Source organism: Carex rostrata, chromosome 20 (genome assembly GCF_964058835.1).
Source record: "Carex rostrata chromosome 20, lpCarRost1.2, whole genome shotgun sequence".
In the NCBI taxonomy this organism is placed as follows: domain Eukaryota; kingdom Viridiplantae; phylum Streptophyta; class Magnoliopsida; order Poales; family Cyperaceae; genus Carex; species Carex rostrata.
This window is the reverse complement of record NC_135937.1, coordinates 6034432-6046683: the sequence shown is the minus strand read 5'-3', so window position 1 is coordinate 6046683 and position 12252 is coordinate 6034432. Positions and strand designations below refer to the sequence as shown.

Below are 12252 nucleotides of genomic sequence, written 5' to 3'. Positions count from 1 at the left end.
AGACGAGATCTCCACCTTTTTATATAAAAAAATACTTATGATTTTCAAGTACAAAGGTTAAGAGGGATAATTTTTTCAAACGTGGAAGTAATTGTCAAATTTTAAGCGAGGAAAATAATTTGTCAGAATTGAATATTTTGATAGTTGGAAGGAACCGGCCTTCATTAGATTTTAAAAAATAAATAAACATTGTACTTGTTCATGTTTCTCTATTATTTCCATATCCCAACTGTAGGAATTTAAAAAATAATAACTGTACTTGTTCATGTTTTCCTATTATTTCTTATAAAAAATGTAGGAATTAAATTTTTTGAGCAGTTTAGATATACTGCCCCAAAATACAATTCTTTGTGCTTGTTTATACCTCTGCATTAGTTTCCGTACCAAAATTTGTGTGCATGTTTCATCAGTTCAGCATAATCTCGAGAGGTTTTTTTTTATTGCAAAATATTTAAACAAATTAACATGTTTTTTAAATTTGTTCCGAAATGGAAGAGTGAATTCAGATTCAGTGAGATATTGCACCTTATAAATGAGATTTGAATCGTTTTTTGAAAAAAAAAGGAGGGAGGGGGTGAAGACAACGAGTTCATCTTATCTAGATCTCAAATTGGAATTACAAAATTGTTAAAGTTGTATTTAAATTTTACGCAACGCTCGCTTTTTTTCTCCTTCTTTTCCCTCATGTCTTCTCCGAAATGTATATATTTGTAACACATAATTGATTTTAACAATTTGATCTCTCATTTTAACCTGTAATATTATAATTACGTAAAGACATTGACAATGTTATTTTGACTTTATACAATGCACGACTCATATATTTTTTTATTTTGAATTTATTACTTGTATATTGTATAAAATCAAAACAACACTGTCAATATTTTTACTACTCATAATTTTCAACTTTTGAAGATTTCAATGTCTATCTAAAACTACTGGCTCGATAACTTCAAAGCCGTGCAATTTGTGATTTTCAAATCCACAAAACCTATTTAGGGACAATTTTTGTAATTTATCTTTTTTTTTTGCCGTAAAAATTAAGAATTAAATTCCAGCGAAAACTAGATTGAATTTTAATTTTAAAGATCGTGTGCCAACAGACTTCCGTCTAGAACAACTTTTGCATTTCACCTTAAATAGTTTTTAATTTCATAAAAACTTAATTCTTTTTTCTAGATACATTATCCTAATAAAAATGCTACAAGTTTGTCATTATTTACAAACAGAGATAAACTAATAAAAAAAATTAGTCTTTTTAGCATCTTACTGGATTTTTTTTATTTTATAAATTCATAAACTTAAGAAACTTTTTATTTGTTTTGCAAGTCCCAAACTCAAATAAGGTAATTCAAAATTTTGAGTTTGATCCGGACTGTCCAATCTACTTTGGCATGAATATTAAAAGAATCATATGCATATCATCTCGTATCAAATTGATCTGGATTTTGATCGGTCAGATCCAAACTCAAATTTTGAGTTACCTCAAACTCTCAATTTTTTTTTTAATCTAAATAACGAATTATATTCTATTCAAATGATATTAATATTATATTCAAATTACGAATTTTAAACCTGATTAAAATTCTTATAGAATTAGGAGTTTATGCTAAAGCTTGGGTACCACAAGAACAACCAAATCTACCAAAATAAATAAATAAATAAATAAAGAAAGAAAGACTTGGGTTACAAAACGATGCACGTCTTATGAAGTACCGATTTTAGACCAAACCCATTGACTGCGTGCTTTCTTTTGTTGTATATCACGTCATATTCAACCTTACTACATCAGCCGTAGGAGTTGGTACAACTGCCCCGTGAGAATAAAACTACTGTACCGATATAGCATATTCCCATAACAACCGCAGTTACCAAATCAAGGAGATACCCTAGCCTATGGGCTATATGCCTATATGTAAATCAAGCAAATTAATTTGAAAATGCTCCTTTGCTCGAATTTTTTTTTATAAACCATATTAAAAAAAAAATTATGAAACCAAAAAAAAATTATGAAACCAACATGATTAATTTTTTTTTTATAAAAACCATAATAACTGAAATGCCATTTCGGTTTGAATTTTTTTTTTCCGGGGACTGAAATGACAATTCGGTCCAAGATATTTTCATAATTTTTCAGCGTATTTTTTTCTCGAAATCTGTGAAAAAGGCTAGGACTGAAATGACAATTCGGTCAAAAAAAAAAATGAGAGACATAAATGACATCTCTGTTCTTATGGTTTTTGTAAAAAAAAAAAAAAATCAAGTTGGTTTGGTTAAAATCTATTTTTTTTATTTATGATTTCTAAAAAAAAACTTTCCCTTTGCTCCGCTCAAATTTTCATCTAACGTTTTTGTCGAAATGCCTCCAGTTTGAATTTTCCTTTTCCCCTTGTCACTTTCTTGGAAAGCCTTTACCAGCATTTAAAAAATATGACCCAAATCTGAAGTCACCACAGCCTGATCTAGTTAGATTCAGCAATTTGCCACCTGTACAGCTCAAGATTTGTTCCGTGCATCTGCCGAAGTTGATGCCACTTGATGGTGCTTCATCTAATGTTGTTTGCACAGAACAATAAATTGGCTTCATCAGCCTGTCCTCGCACTATACTGGCACTACGTACTAGCATAGTAACAAGTTTGTGATTCGAAAATTTATTCGGCAAAGTAAAATTTGTAATTTGGGTATACTGAGTGTAATAAAAAAGTAACTTGATGTTTTATAAAGAAAATAACTTATTCTTTGAAACCTTATTAGTACAAGTGACAAAAAATAAAAACTTTTGAAAAATAATGAACTAACTCAAGTCAAACAGGGGAGCAACCAGCATGGTATCAACACTGGAGTGAAGGGTGGTCCGATGCACGTGGGATCCATCCGATCTGCATCAAGATTTGTGTGCATTTCATCCACACAAATCTTGATGCGGATCGGACGGATCCCACGTGCTCCAACCTGGCATTGGACCACCTCCAATTCCTCAGCTGGTGCAAACTGCTGCTGACCTGGCACTAGACCTAAGCAATGATACCCAATCAGTTGCCTACCTTCACAACTAGAACAGTAATTACTAATTAGAGCAAGGCATCACTTAAAAAGGACAAGTATAAATTAGAGCAAAGCACTATATAAATTATAAATAACAGACCATTTATTGTTTCAATTAATTACATGGAACTTACTAATGGGAATTGCAATTGCTTTGAAATGGAACAAACTGAAAAAACCTCTCATCTCAGACCTCATGAAAACCAAATTTTGACAAACACTTGGCACTACTGCTCGAAACATGAACCAGGCCCAATTGGTGGCCTCCTTGCATAGAAGTTGGTGACAGGTGCTGCAGCAATGCCGCGATTGTTGAGGAGACATCTGAAATACTGAAACCTTGGCAATACGGTTTGGTTCAGGTCATATACTGCAGTGGCCTCCAATGGACTCCATAATTTCTCTACAAAAACAGTAAATAATAAATAAGGTTCTCAGATTCTTCTTCTTCAAAGAAAAAGGGTCCCCAGTAAATGTACAATGGCCTTTTCATTTGATTGTACTTGTGTGTGACTGTGTGCGCTTATTTGGAACCAATGGATGGATTGGACACTGATTAAGCAAGGAACTAGCACTGTAGTAAATTCATAACAAACTGCAAAGGATTGCCCTAGTGAAATAATTATGATGTGAGCCTTAGTAACGGATAGCCCAAAGACGATTTGAGTTGGTCTAAAAACAGACTGGATATAGTGAAACTTGTCATTCAAAAGCAAAATTCATTAATGCTCTTCCAAAGGGGTCGGCTGAAAAACAAATTAAATATAATGAAACTTCTTGATCAAAAGAAATTTTCACTAATGCCCTTGGTAAGGTTTACCACTTGTATGCGCCCTTCATAAAATTGTCCTTTTACCTCCGTTACTTCTCTCTAGTAGAATGTGGGAGAAGTGAGGGGCAGTCTCAAACCTCTGGGAATTTATTAAAAACTAGGATGGATATAGTTGTAATTATTATGTTACTGACTGACTCTTTTTTTCTCGTCTTTCAAGGGTCTAGTGTCATTCTTGAGGTTTTCTAACAGTATACAAGAAACTTTTTTGCCATTAATAACAGGAGGATATGGTACTATGCGTAGCGCATATGGTGCCTAGTACATATCGATATTTTTGTTTTCAAAGTCCAAGTAGTCAATCTAAAATCTAAGAACCGTTCAGCATGATTTTCATATGAAATGTACACTAAATATTACATTTTTTAGTTTTTTCTTTAGTTTTTTTTTTACATAGGTAGAAAATCACTACTTTTGAATAGTCAAGAATCTTTAAATAAAGTGATTTTCTACCTTTAAAAAAAATTCTAAAAAATATAAAATTTGACTGACCTACAAGTATTTTCCTAAAAAGATCATGTTGAATTGTTCACATTGATTGTTTGAACTTTGAAAACGAAAATATCGACCCATGGTACGGACCAATCCGCACTATGCAAAGTACCGTAGTTTCACTCAAATAATAGAATTAAAATGTGTGACCATACCAGCAGCGGCAGCAGCACGAGGCCAAATAGTTTGTTGAACATCAGAGGTATCAGCTGTTTCACTCCACATGCAAACCTCCCCACCGAGCACCAGTTTGTGATGTTCTGTGTTGTTTATTCCTTCTAATGGTTCACTCGTGTAGAACTTTTCCCATGGTATGTCGAGATGGTCGAGGTACCACACGCCTTGGTTACTCACAATGCACTTAAATCCTTTCTCTACTGCTTTTGGACAGACTCCGGGACCCAACCTGTAATTTACCGGCATGACAAACATATAACTATTTGTTGGGTTATTTATTTGCTTAACTATATGCATACTTCCATAGAGTAAGCATTTCGATAAGGGAGCAGGGGCGGATCTACACTATGCCAAGGGGGTGCTAAGCCACTTCATGATTTTGAAAATTTTAATCACGTATGTTGAAATTTAATTGATTTTTTATTCCTTTTAAGTTTTTATGTAGTTTAGCCCCCCTCATAAAATGTTAGATGTGTATTTGTAGTCTAGTGGTTAAGACTCTATTTTGTTTTTGGGAGGTCTTGGGTTCAACACTAACCACAAATTAATATTTATGCATTTTAAGTTTCAACCCCCCTAACTAAATTTTCTATTTCCACCCCTGTAAGGAAGTCCAGCTACTATGCCATCTGTGGAATTTCAGCCTAAGTGTCACAGAACTCCAAAAATCTATCAAATAGGTTTCGAACTACGAATCCAAACTGTTATACTTCACGATTGATGCATTTACATGCAAAATTTATACATTTTGATGGTATTTAGTAGCAAGTCAAGCAATAAAAAACAATGAAAAATGAGTGCATTAAAATTAACTCATAAACCACCTTTTTCTCTTTGACCGCTTGACTTGATACTAAATGAATTCAAAAATTTATAAATTTCGCATGTAAACATATAACTTGTTAAGGAGATCGGTTTGAACGATTTAGATTTGTCATTTGAACCCTATCCGATAGATTTTGGAGCCGGTGGCACCTAGGCTTAAATGCTGCCGATAACATAGTAGCCGGACTCTTCACTAAGGTATATGATACTTGACACTCATATTTTTATAGGTCTGGAGTTTTGGTAGAACTAACTCATGCATGTACAAGACTATACCAAAGGGGTAAGAGATGAGATCCCAAGGAAAAGTGCAAGTACAGGATTGAGAACAAAATATTTTTATAGGTCTGGAGTTTTGATACAGATTGAGAACTAGTTGAATGTGCAAGTACAGGACCTGGACAGCACAGCAGCAAGATTCCGTAAAGCATTTCTCAGGTTAAATCTGAGTAGTGGGTATAGAAAAATGCACTTATGCCATTAATTAGTATAACAGTAAAATATTTTGTTTATTCTATAAGCTATTTTGTGCTCATTTGGAACTATCTTCTGAACTAGTTAGTTTTTTTTATTTCTCTTCATTCTCTTCTATATGATACTTTCCCTAGATTTTATATTTAATTTTATGGTCGGTGTGTCTTAAATGATTTTCTTTTGAACGGTTCGTTTAACATTCAAGGATCTCTTCTTTGTTGCAAAAAGGTAAGAAAAGTAAATCAATGGTTCACCAAAACATCAGTAGAAGTCTCAATTTTACATAAATGAGTCATGTACTACAATTAGTTGCTCATTTCCATAGAAAACATACCAGTTATGTACCACTGTTTGAGGATTGAGGTTCTCTCCAAAGTTGTCAAAGGTTTCTTCCCTGCAATGCCAGAGATGAATAAACATTAAGTCTCTCAAATGTATTTAATCAACTTTTAATTCGGCCGCCATTGGTAAAGATAACAGTATAATACTTTACCAATTGACAGGGGTCCAGTTAAGGTCGATAGCAATTTGTTGAGCCTTCAGCACAAAGTACTGATAAGCACCTTCTGTAGTCAGGTCATGTTCAGTAAGCCTGTTTCAAGAAAAGAAAAAAAAGTCATTAGCTTATGTCTGATATTAAATATTCATTCTAACAAAATATGTGAATTGATTTTACAATAGTTTCATAATAATTATGATTAGAAAAAAGAAAGCATACCACTCCTTCACATGTGCTGTATTCTGCCAGCAATCTAAAAGGCGTTCCCAAAAAAAAAAAAAACTATAAATTGATGGACATATGAATGTAAACAGACAAATGGCACTTCTTAATATGGGAAAATTGCACACATTAAACAAGCCTGATTTAAGTTCTTTAATTATGGTTCAGGTGTACTCTACAACTGTCAGGTTGCTCAAATTACCCTTTTGCACTAAACTGCTATTGTTTTCCTCTTCATTATATATCATTTAGGTCGCTCAAATTTCCCTTTTGCACTTCCTTTTGATTAAAAATGCTTATCAAAGGCTTTATCAAGGCTCAAGTTTAACCAAATTGAGGCTTAAACCTCAAGATACAGTCTTCTATAACAAAGCAAATATTCAAGCCCAATAACACACGATAATCCTACGATGACCACAAGTGCATTACATAAGTAGAGGAAAAGAAGATATAATCTGACCTGTGTTGACTTCGTCACCACCCAAGTGAAACATCTCAAAAGGGAATATTTTTCTCATATCTGAAATTTCACAAGGATATTCACATTACGTTAAACAGTCTAAGAAAAATGTGCATGAAATTTGTTTTGTGCATGTGTGTGTGTGAGAGAGAGAGAGAGAGAGAGATAGAGAGAGACCAGAAAGAATGGAAGAGATAACTTCAAAAGTGAAGTCTTTCGAAACATCTAGCGGCATTGTGCAATTCTCAGAAGTCCATAGATCAGGGTATCCAACTCCCCTGTGAAAATAATACAGAAAGCTTTATTTCAATCATCTCAGTAATTGTAAGGTTTTCTAACTCCCAGTATCTTAGTTTTCATTCTTTCTTTTACTATTTCTGACAAAGAGTGGTCACATTTTGTAATTAACATCCTCAGCCACTAGTGATATAATTGGACCAGGTGTATATTACTTGATATTTTACAGTTTTCTCTTTTATTTCTGAATGAGAAATTCTGGTAATGTTGTAGTAAGCCCGGATTTAACACAATCAAGCAAATAGTTGATTTGGTCATAAGCTTTTTAATTTTATTGCATTTCAACTGTTGGGTTTCTAGAGATCAAGACATTAAGCTGATAATTGCAAGAGAGAGATTGCTTCTCATTGCAACACAAGTATAATATAAGGTGTAATTGGTAGATAAATAATTTATATACCATGACTCTGCATGACCAGGCACATCAGTCTCCGCCATAACGTGTATACCTATACAACCAAAAAGGCAACATGATTATATATGCACCTGATAAATGGGCACAAAGTATGGTTACAGAACTTATGGATATGAGATTCGTGAGCTTCTCCATTAATCATATAATGGAAGTGATATATAAAATATGTCAGTGCTTGTACAACAACATAATTTAAAAATTAATAACAAGAAATATGACAATAGTTGACAAGTGTACCTCGTTTCTTGGCAAAGCTTTTCACCATAAGAATTCAATGCAATAAAACACCAGTTAGAGAAAACAAAGCGTTAATGCATGACAAAAAGATTTGGCAAAAGAAAGAATTTTTTTTTAATAAATGCACTTACTCAACAATGTCGTATGCATCCTCTACTGCATATCTCTCCTGCTTAGTGTATGAGGCTTTCCACAATTTGGGATATGATGGCACTTCCAAAGGGAATGACTGTTCGTCTATTATATGCCAGTGAAGAACATTCTACTGGACACACGTCACCATATCAGATTCAAGACCAAAATCTGAAAATCAATACTTGGTATAAACAGTTTTTTACCAGTTTGGTGTACGACATGGCTTCGATCACTTCCTTAATCACATGTATTGGAAGATAGTGCCGTGAGGTATCTGAAAATGAAATCAATATATTGCAAACTGCTATGTCATGTTCTGATAAGAGTTTCTTATAAAAGTGAGTGGTTCATTTTTAAGTACACTGCTACAAAATTTGGAATTATCACGTATAATTTGAAAAGTGAGAAACATCATGCACACCAAGAAGCACAAATATGATGTTAAACTTCGTGGGTAACATTAAAATTATGTTGCATTAGAAAGCATAACGGGTGAAGATTGTATATCTACTACTCTACATAAACCAGGATAGGGCAAATGAGATTATTTTTTTTTTGTAAGGGATGTACATTGTATTTCTATGTTTGTAAGTGCATAATTAAAATTATTCAAAAGAAAAGTTGAAACCTCACATACCAAGCATTAATCCACGAAAAGCAAAGCGTGGTTCATCTTGTATGTACCATGGAGCATTATATACTTCGACAGCTTTAGTGTCATAATTAAAAACACACAATTGACTGAATGTCTGGTACGATTAAATTATAAAATTAGACCAAAAAATGAAAACATATAGGATAAATGAAAGAACAACGACAAGTTTAACAAATAGAGGGTCACATGCATACCTCCAGTCCCCGAAGTGCTCCATAAACAGTATTTGCCTGAAAATTACAGAAATATAAGAATTCAAGTACGAAAATAAAAGCTACAAAAGTTTACTATATTGAATAATTCTTTAGAAACTGCGTGAAGAAGAGCAATATTGTTTAAAATTGGAAAAAAAGTAGAATAAAGTATTTTTTTCTTCTTATTATTTTTTTGTGAAGAGAAGTTGTATTTTGTTAAAAACAACAAAAAAAGTTTTTACAAAGAACATAACATAAGATTATTAATGCAACATACTGTGACCGAGATAAGAAACCCAGAAAAAAATTAATTGACAAATTCCAGGTACTATAATTTTAAATGATCTTTTAAGAGAGGCAATAAATAGAAAAATAAGCAGAAGCAACAGAGAATAATACCTCAATTGTAGCTCCATCAACAATAGATCCACTCTGCTTTCTACCCAAATAAAGTGTATAGCTCTCATCCACTCCCAATTGTAGCTAATAAAAGTAAATTCAAGTAAGAAGCAAGTTGAAGTATCAGAAAACAAGACATACTGATTTGATTTCAATTTTCAAATCCAATAGCCTAGACAATTGCCAATGCAAAATTCTCCAAAATCGAACTAGCACATTGGCCATTGCACATACCGTCTCATTATCGGAAGAAACGAGCACATTCAACGTGCTGACGTCATAGTCTGAAGTGGACCCCGCATGGGCCCAGGACTTGAAGATTAGATCTCGATATCTCTCAAATGCCTCTTGTACTATACTGGAATTATGGGCTACTCCCTGTAAGTTGAGAGTGAGATCAGGGGAAACTGAAAGGGTCTGCTCACCGTGGGTGAAATGCTTGGGCAGCGGCCAGAGGTACACAGCACTTGAGGTGTTACTGTTAGAGCGCGTAACTGAGATTCGGCGACCATGCGAGGTGGACGCGAGGAGGCAGAGCAGGAAGAGGAAGAGGAGGGCATGGATGGAAATTGGCAATTTGTGCGGGGGCATATTTGGGAAGGTCGAAGGAGAAGAGAGGAAGAGGGAGACAGGAGCAGACAGCAGTGGCTTCTAAATTATAACGGCCAGTTATATAAACAAACAATTATCACCTGCCTGCATCTACATCATGATGCCAGATCCAACGGTTACGGGCACAGGACCGAACTTGGTTCCTATCCCCAGCATTCGTATCCTCTGAGATATCTCAAAATTTGCGTGACTCTATGGAAAATTCCAACCGTTTAAATACGTTCTGCACGAATCTCAAAGCACACATAATACTGACCCTACATCACCCCCGAATAGGCACCGGACACGTCGGTCACGCAAATGTTGAGATATCTCAGAGGATACGCACTCCTATCCCCATCGGAGCGCTCCCTCCTGGGAATCCCCCACATTCCACTCATTGACACGTCGTTGCTCACGGTGTATCGTGGACCGCCTCTTCCAAAGATCTGAGCATTGATCCGATTGCTACAGATTTTGTTACTGTAGAGATCATTATAGTATCAGAATTAGCATCAATGAAAATTCTAAATTCTAAAATGCATAAAAAAATTCAAAATTAATTTTAAACCTGAGATGTATTATATCATTACTCATAAGCATGCCTGGATCATTTCAACAAAAAATAACTAATTTCAATAATATATTGAAAAATCACATGCATACAATTGTTTTGTAATATCAATAACAAGTTTTAACCCTTTACATCTTAAATTATTTTATTCTAAAAATAATAGAAACAATCGTAAAAAAAAAAATGTATTAACTAAATAGTTGGATTATTTATTGCAAGTGAATCAAAGCAATCATTTTTTTAATTCTTTAAAGTTACAGATGATCCATTTGCCAATTCATAACTCTATCACGCATTCAATTTTTTATCCTTTATAAAATATTTTAAAATATATAATCTATATTAAATTTTTTTCACATAAGTATAAAAAATTATAATATTTCGATTTAATACAATGGGAACCATTAATTTAAATAATTAATAAGTTCACATCGATGTATTCTTTAGAGCTCTTGTTGCTAAATTAAACAGAAGTTTTGACATAATTATGTATGCGTCAGTGTTGTAAAAAACTGTCGTTTAGATCGATTAATCGGCCAATTAGTCATTGGCGGCAACTAAACTATTAAAAAAAATTCCGACTAATTGACCGATTATTTCTCATTATGGCCGATTATTTCCGATTAATCGCTTAGCGGTACCTTATCCGTCCGACGAGCGCATACCGTTATTTACAACACTTGTATGCATACGTAAAAACAAAATGTGGATAATATTTGTATGCAAATTTGAGAGTTTCTAATTCTGATACACTAATGCTCACTTTCGTGTTACAATACCCTAATCATCAAGACTGGTAAGAAAATGATACTCAAATTTTATCTTAACCAATTACAAGGAGTAAATATAATTGGCGCAATTACTAAAACTATAAGGCCATGTTTGGTTGTGGAGCAAGAGGTGGAGTAAACCCCTTACTCCACGCTTAAGGAGTTAAACGAGGGGTAACATAGGCGGTTTAAGATGGAGTAAGATTTGAGCTAAACCGGATTAACTTACACCACCTAGAGAGGTGATTTAGCTTACTCCACCAAACATGATTAACTTACTCCGGTTTAGCTTGGAATAAGAAATTTAATCCGGTTTAACTTTACTCTACAACCAAACATGACCTTAAGGTTATAAGTTCACAGTTACGTACTTTCTTTTTACTCCCATATTTGGGATAATTAAAGTGTCTCTATTAGTAAAGCATGAGAATATTCATTACTCCTAAGTTTTCAAAATTTGTTTCAACAAAGAGTTTCTTCCCTTCAGCCTATCAACTCTAGGTCTAGATTCATGTATCCTAACCCTAATTTGGTCAACCCTAAATGTCTAAGTACATGGTGTGACTACCACCAACGTGGACAAGGTTAGAACACTCCAAATTAAACAATAATACAAAGTAAAATACAGAAAAAAAAACAAATTAAGCACAAAAGATAATATAAAAAGTGTTTTTGACTAATTAAACTATAATAAGAATTCTGGTTTACAAGCCATAATTCTGAGGACGAGTTGTTTAGTTTTTCACAAGTAAATTAATAGTGAAAACGAATAAAAAAGACAATACAACTTAATAGAAGATACAAAGATGGAAGGAATACACCTAGAGAGTCTGTCTTGATCTTCAATGAGTTTTTTGTGTCTTTTGCAGATATCTACCCCCAAATTGCTCTTAAATTAATCCTAATTTTGTTAAATTAAAAGATATATAGAAACCCTTTATCTAAGATATATTTATAG

The 12252-nt window shown here is 33.6% G+C and overlaps 1 protein-coding gene across 1 annotated transcript; it reads right to left on the bottom strand.

The window, feature by feature from the left end:
• Window positions 1–3109: 3109 nt before the first annotated feature.
• On the bottom strand, window positions 3110–9993 carry HEXO1 (beta-hexosaminidase 1). The gene is made up of 15 exons (XM_078321716.1): window positions 9594–9993; window positions 9360–9443; window positions 8961–8996; window positions 8749–8860; window positions 8315–8385; window positions 8108–8238; window positions 7977–7993; window positions 7725–7773; window positions 7205–7305; window positions 7028–7087; window positions 6565–6598; window positions 6340–6438; window positions 6181–6240; window positions 4526–4776; window positions 3110–3449 (listed from the first exon to the last, which is right to left on the bottom strand). Exons 1-15 carry the CDS (start codon window positions 9948–9950, stop codon window positions 3274–3276), a joined length of 1638 nt encoding a protein of 545 aa, XP_078177842.1. The 5' UTR covers window positions 9951–9993; the 3' UTR covers window positions 3110–3273.
• Window positions 9994–12252: the final 2259 nt, after the last annotated feature.

Excerpts from the sequence above, each read along its gene's own strand:
- HEXO1 (XM_078321716.1), bottom strand. The coding sequence starts at position 9,950 with ATGCCCCCGCACAAATTGCCAATTTCCATCCATGCCCTCCTCTTCCTC. Across the intron at positions 8,239-8,314 it reads CCATGTCGTACACCAAACTG|AATGTTCTTCACTGGCATAT; the intron begins GTAAAAAACTGT and ends TGTGTCCAGTAG. Across the intron at positions 6,241-6,339 it reads AACTGGACCCCTGTCAATTG|GGAAGAAACCTTTGACAACT; the intron begins GTAAAGTATTAT and ends CTGGCATTGCAG.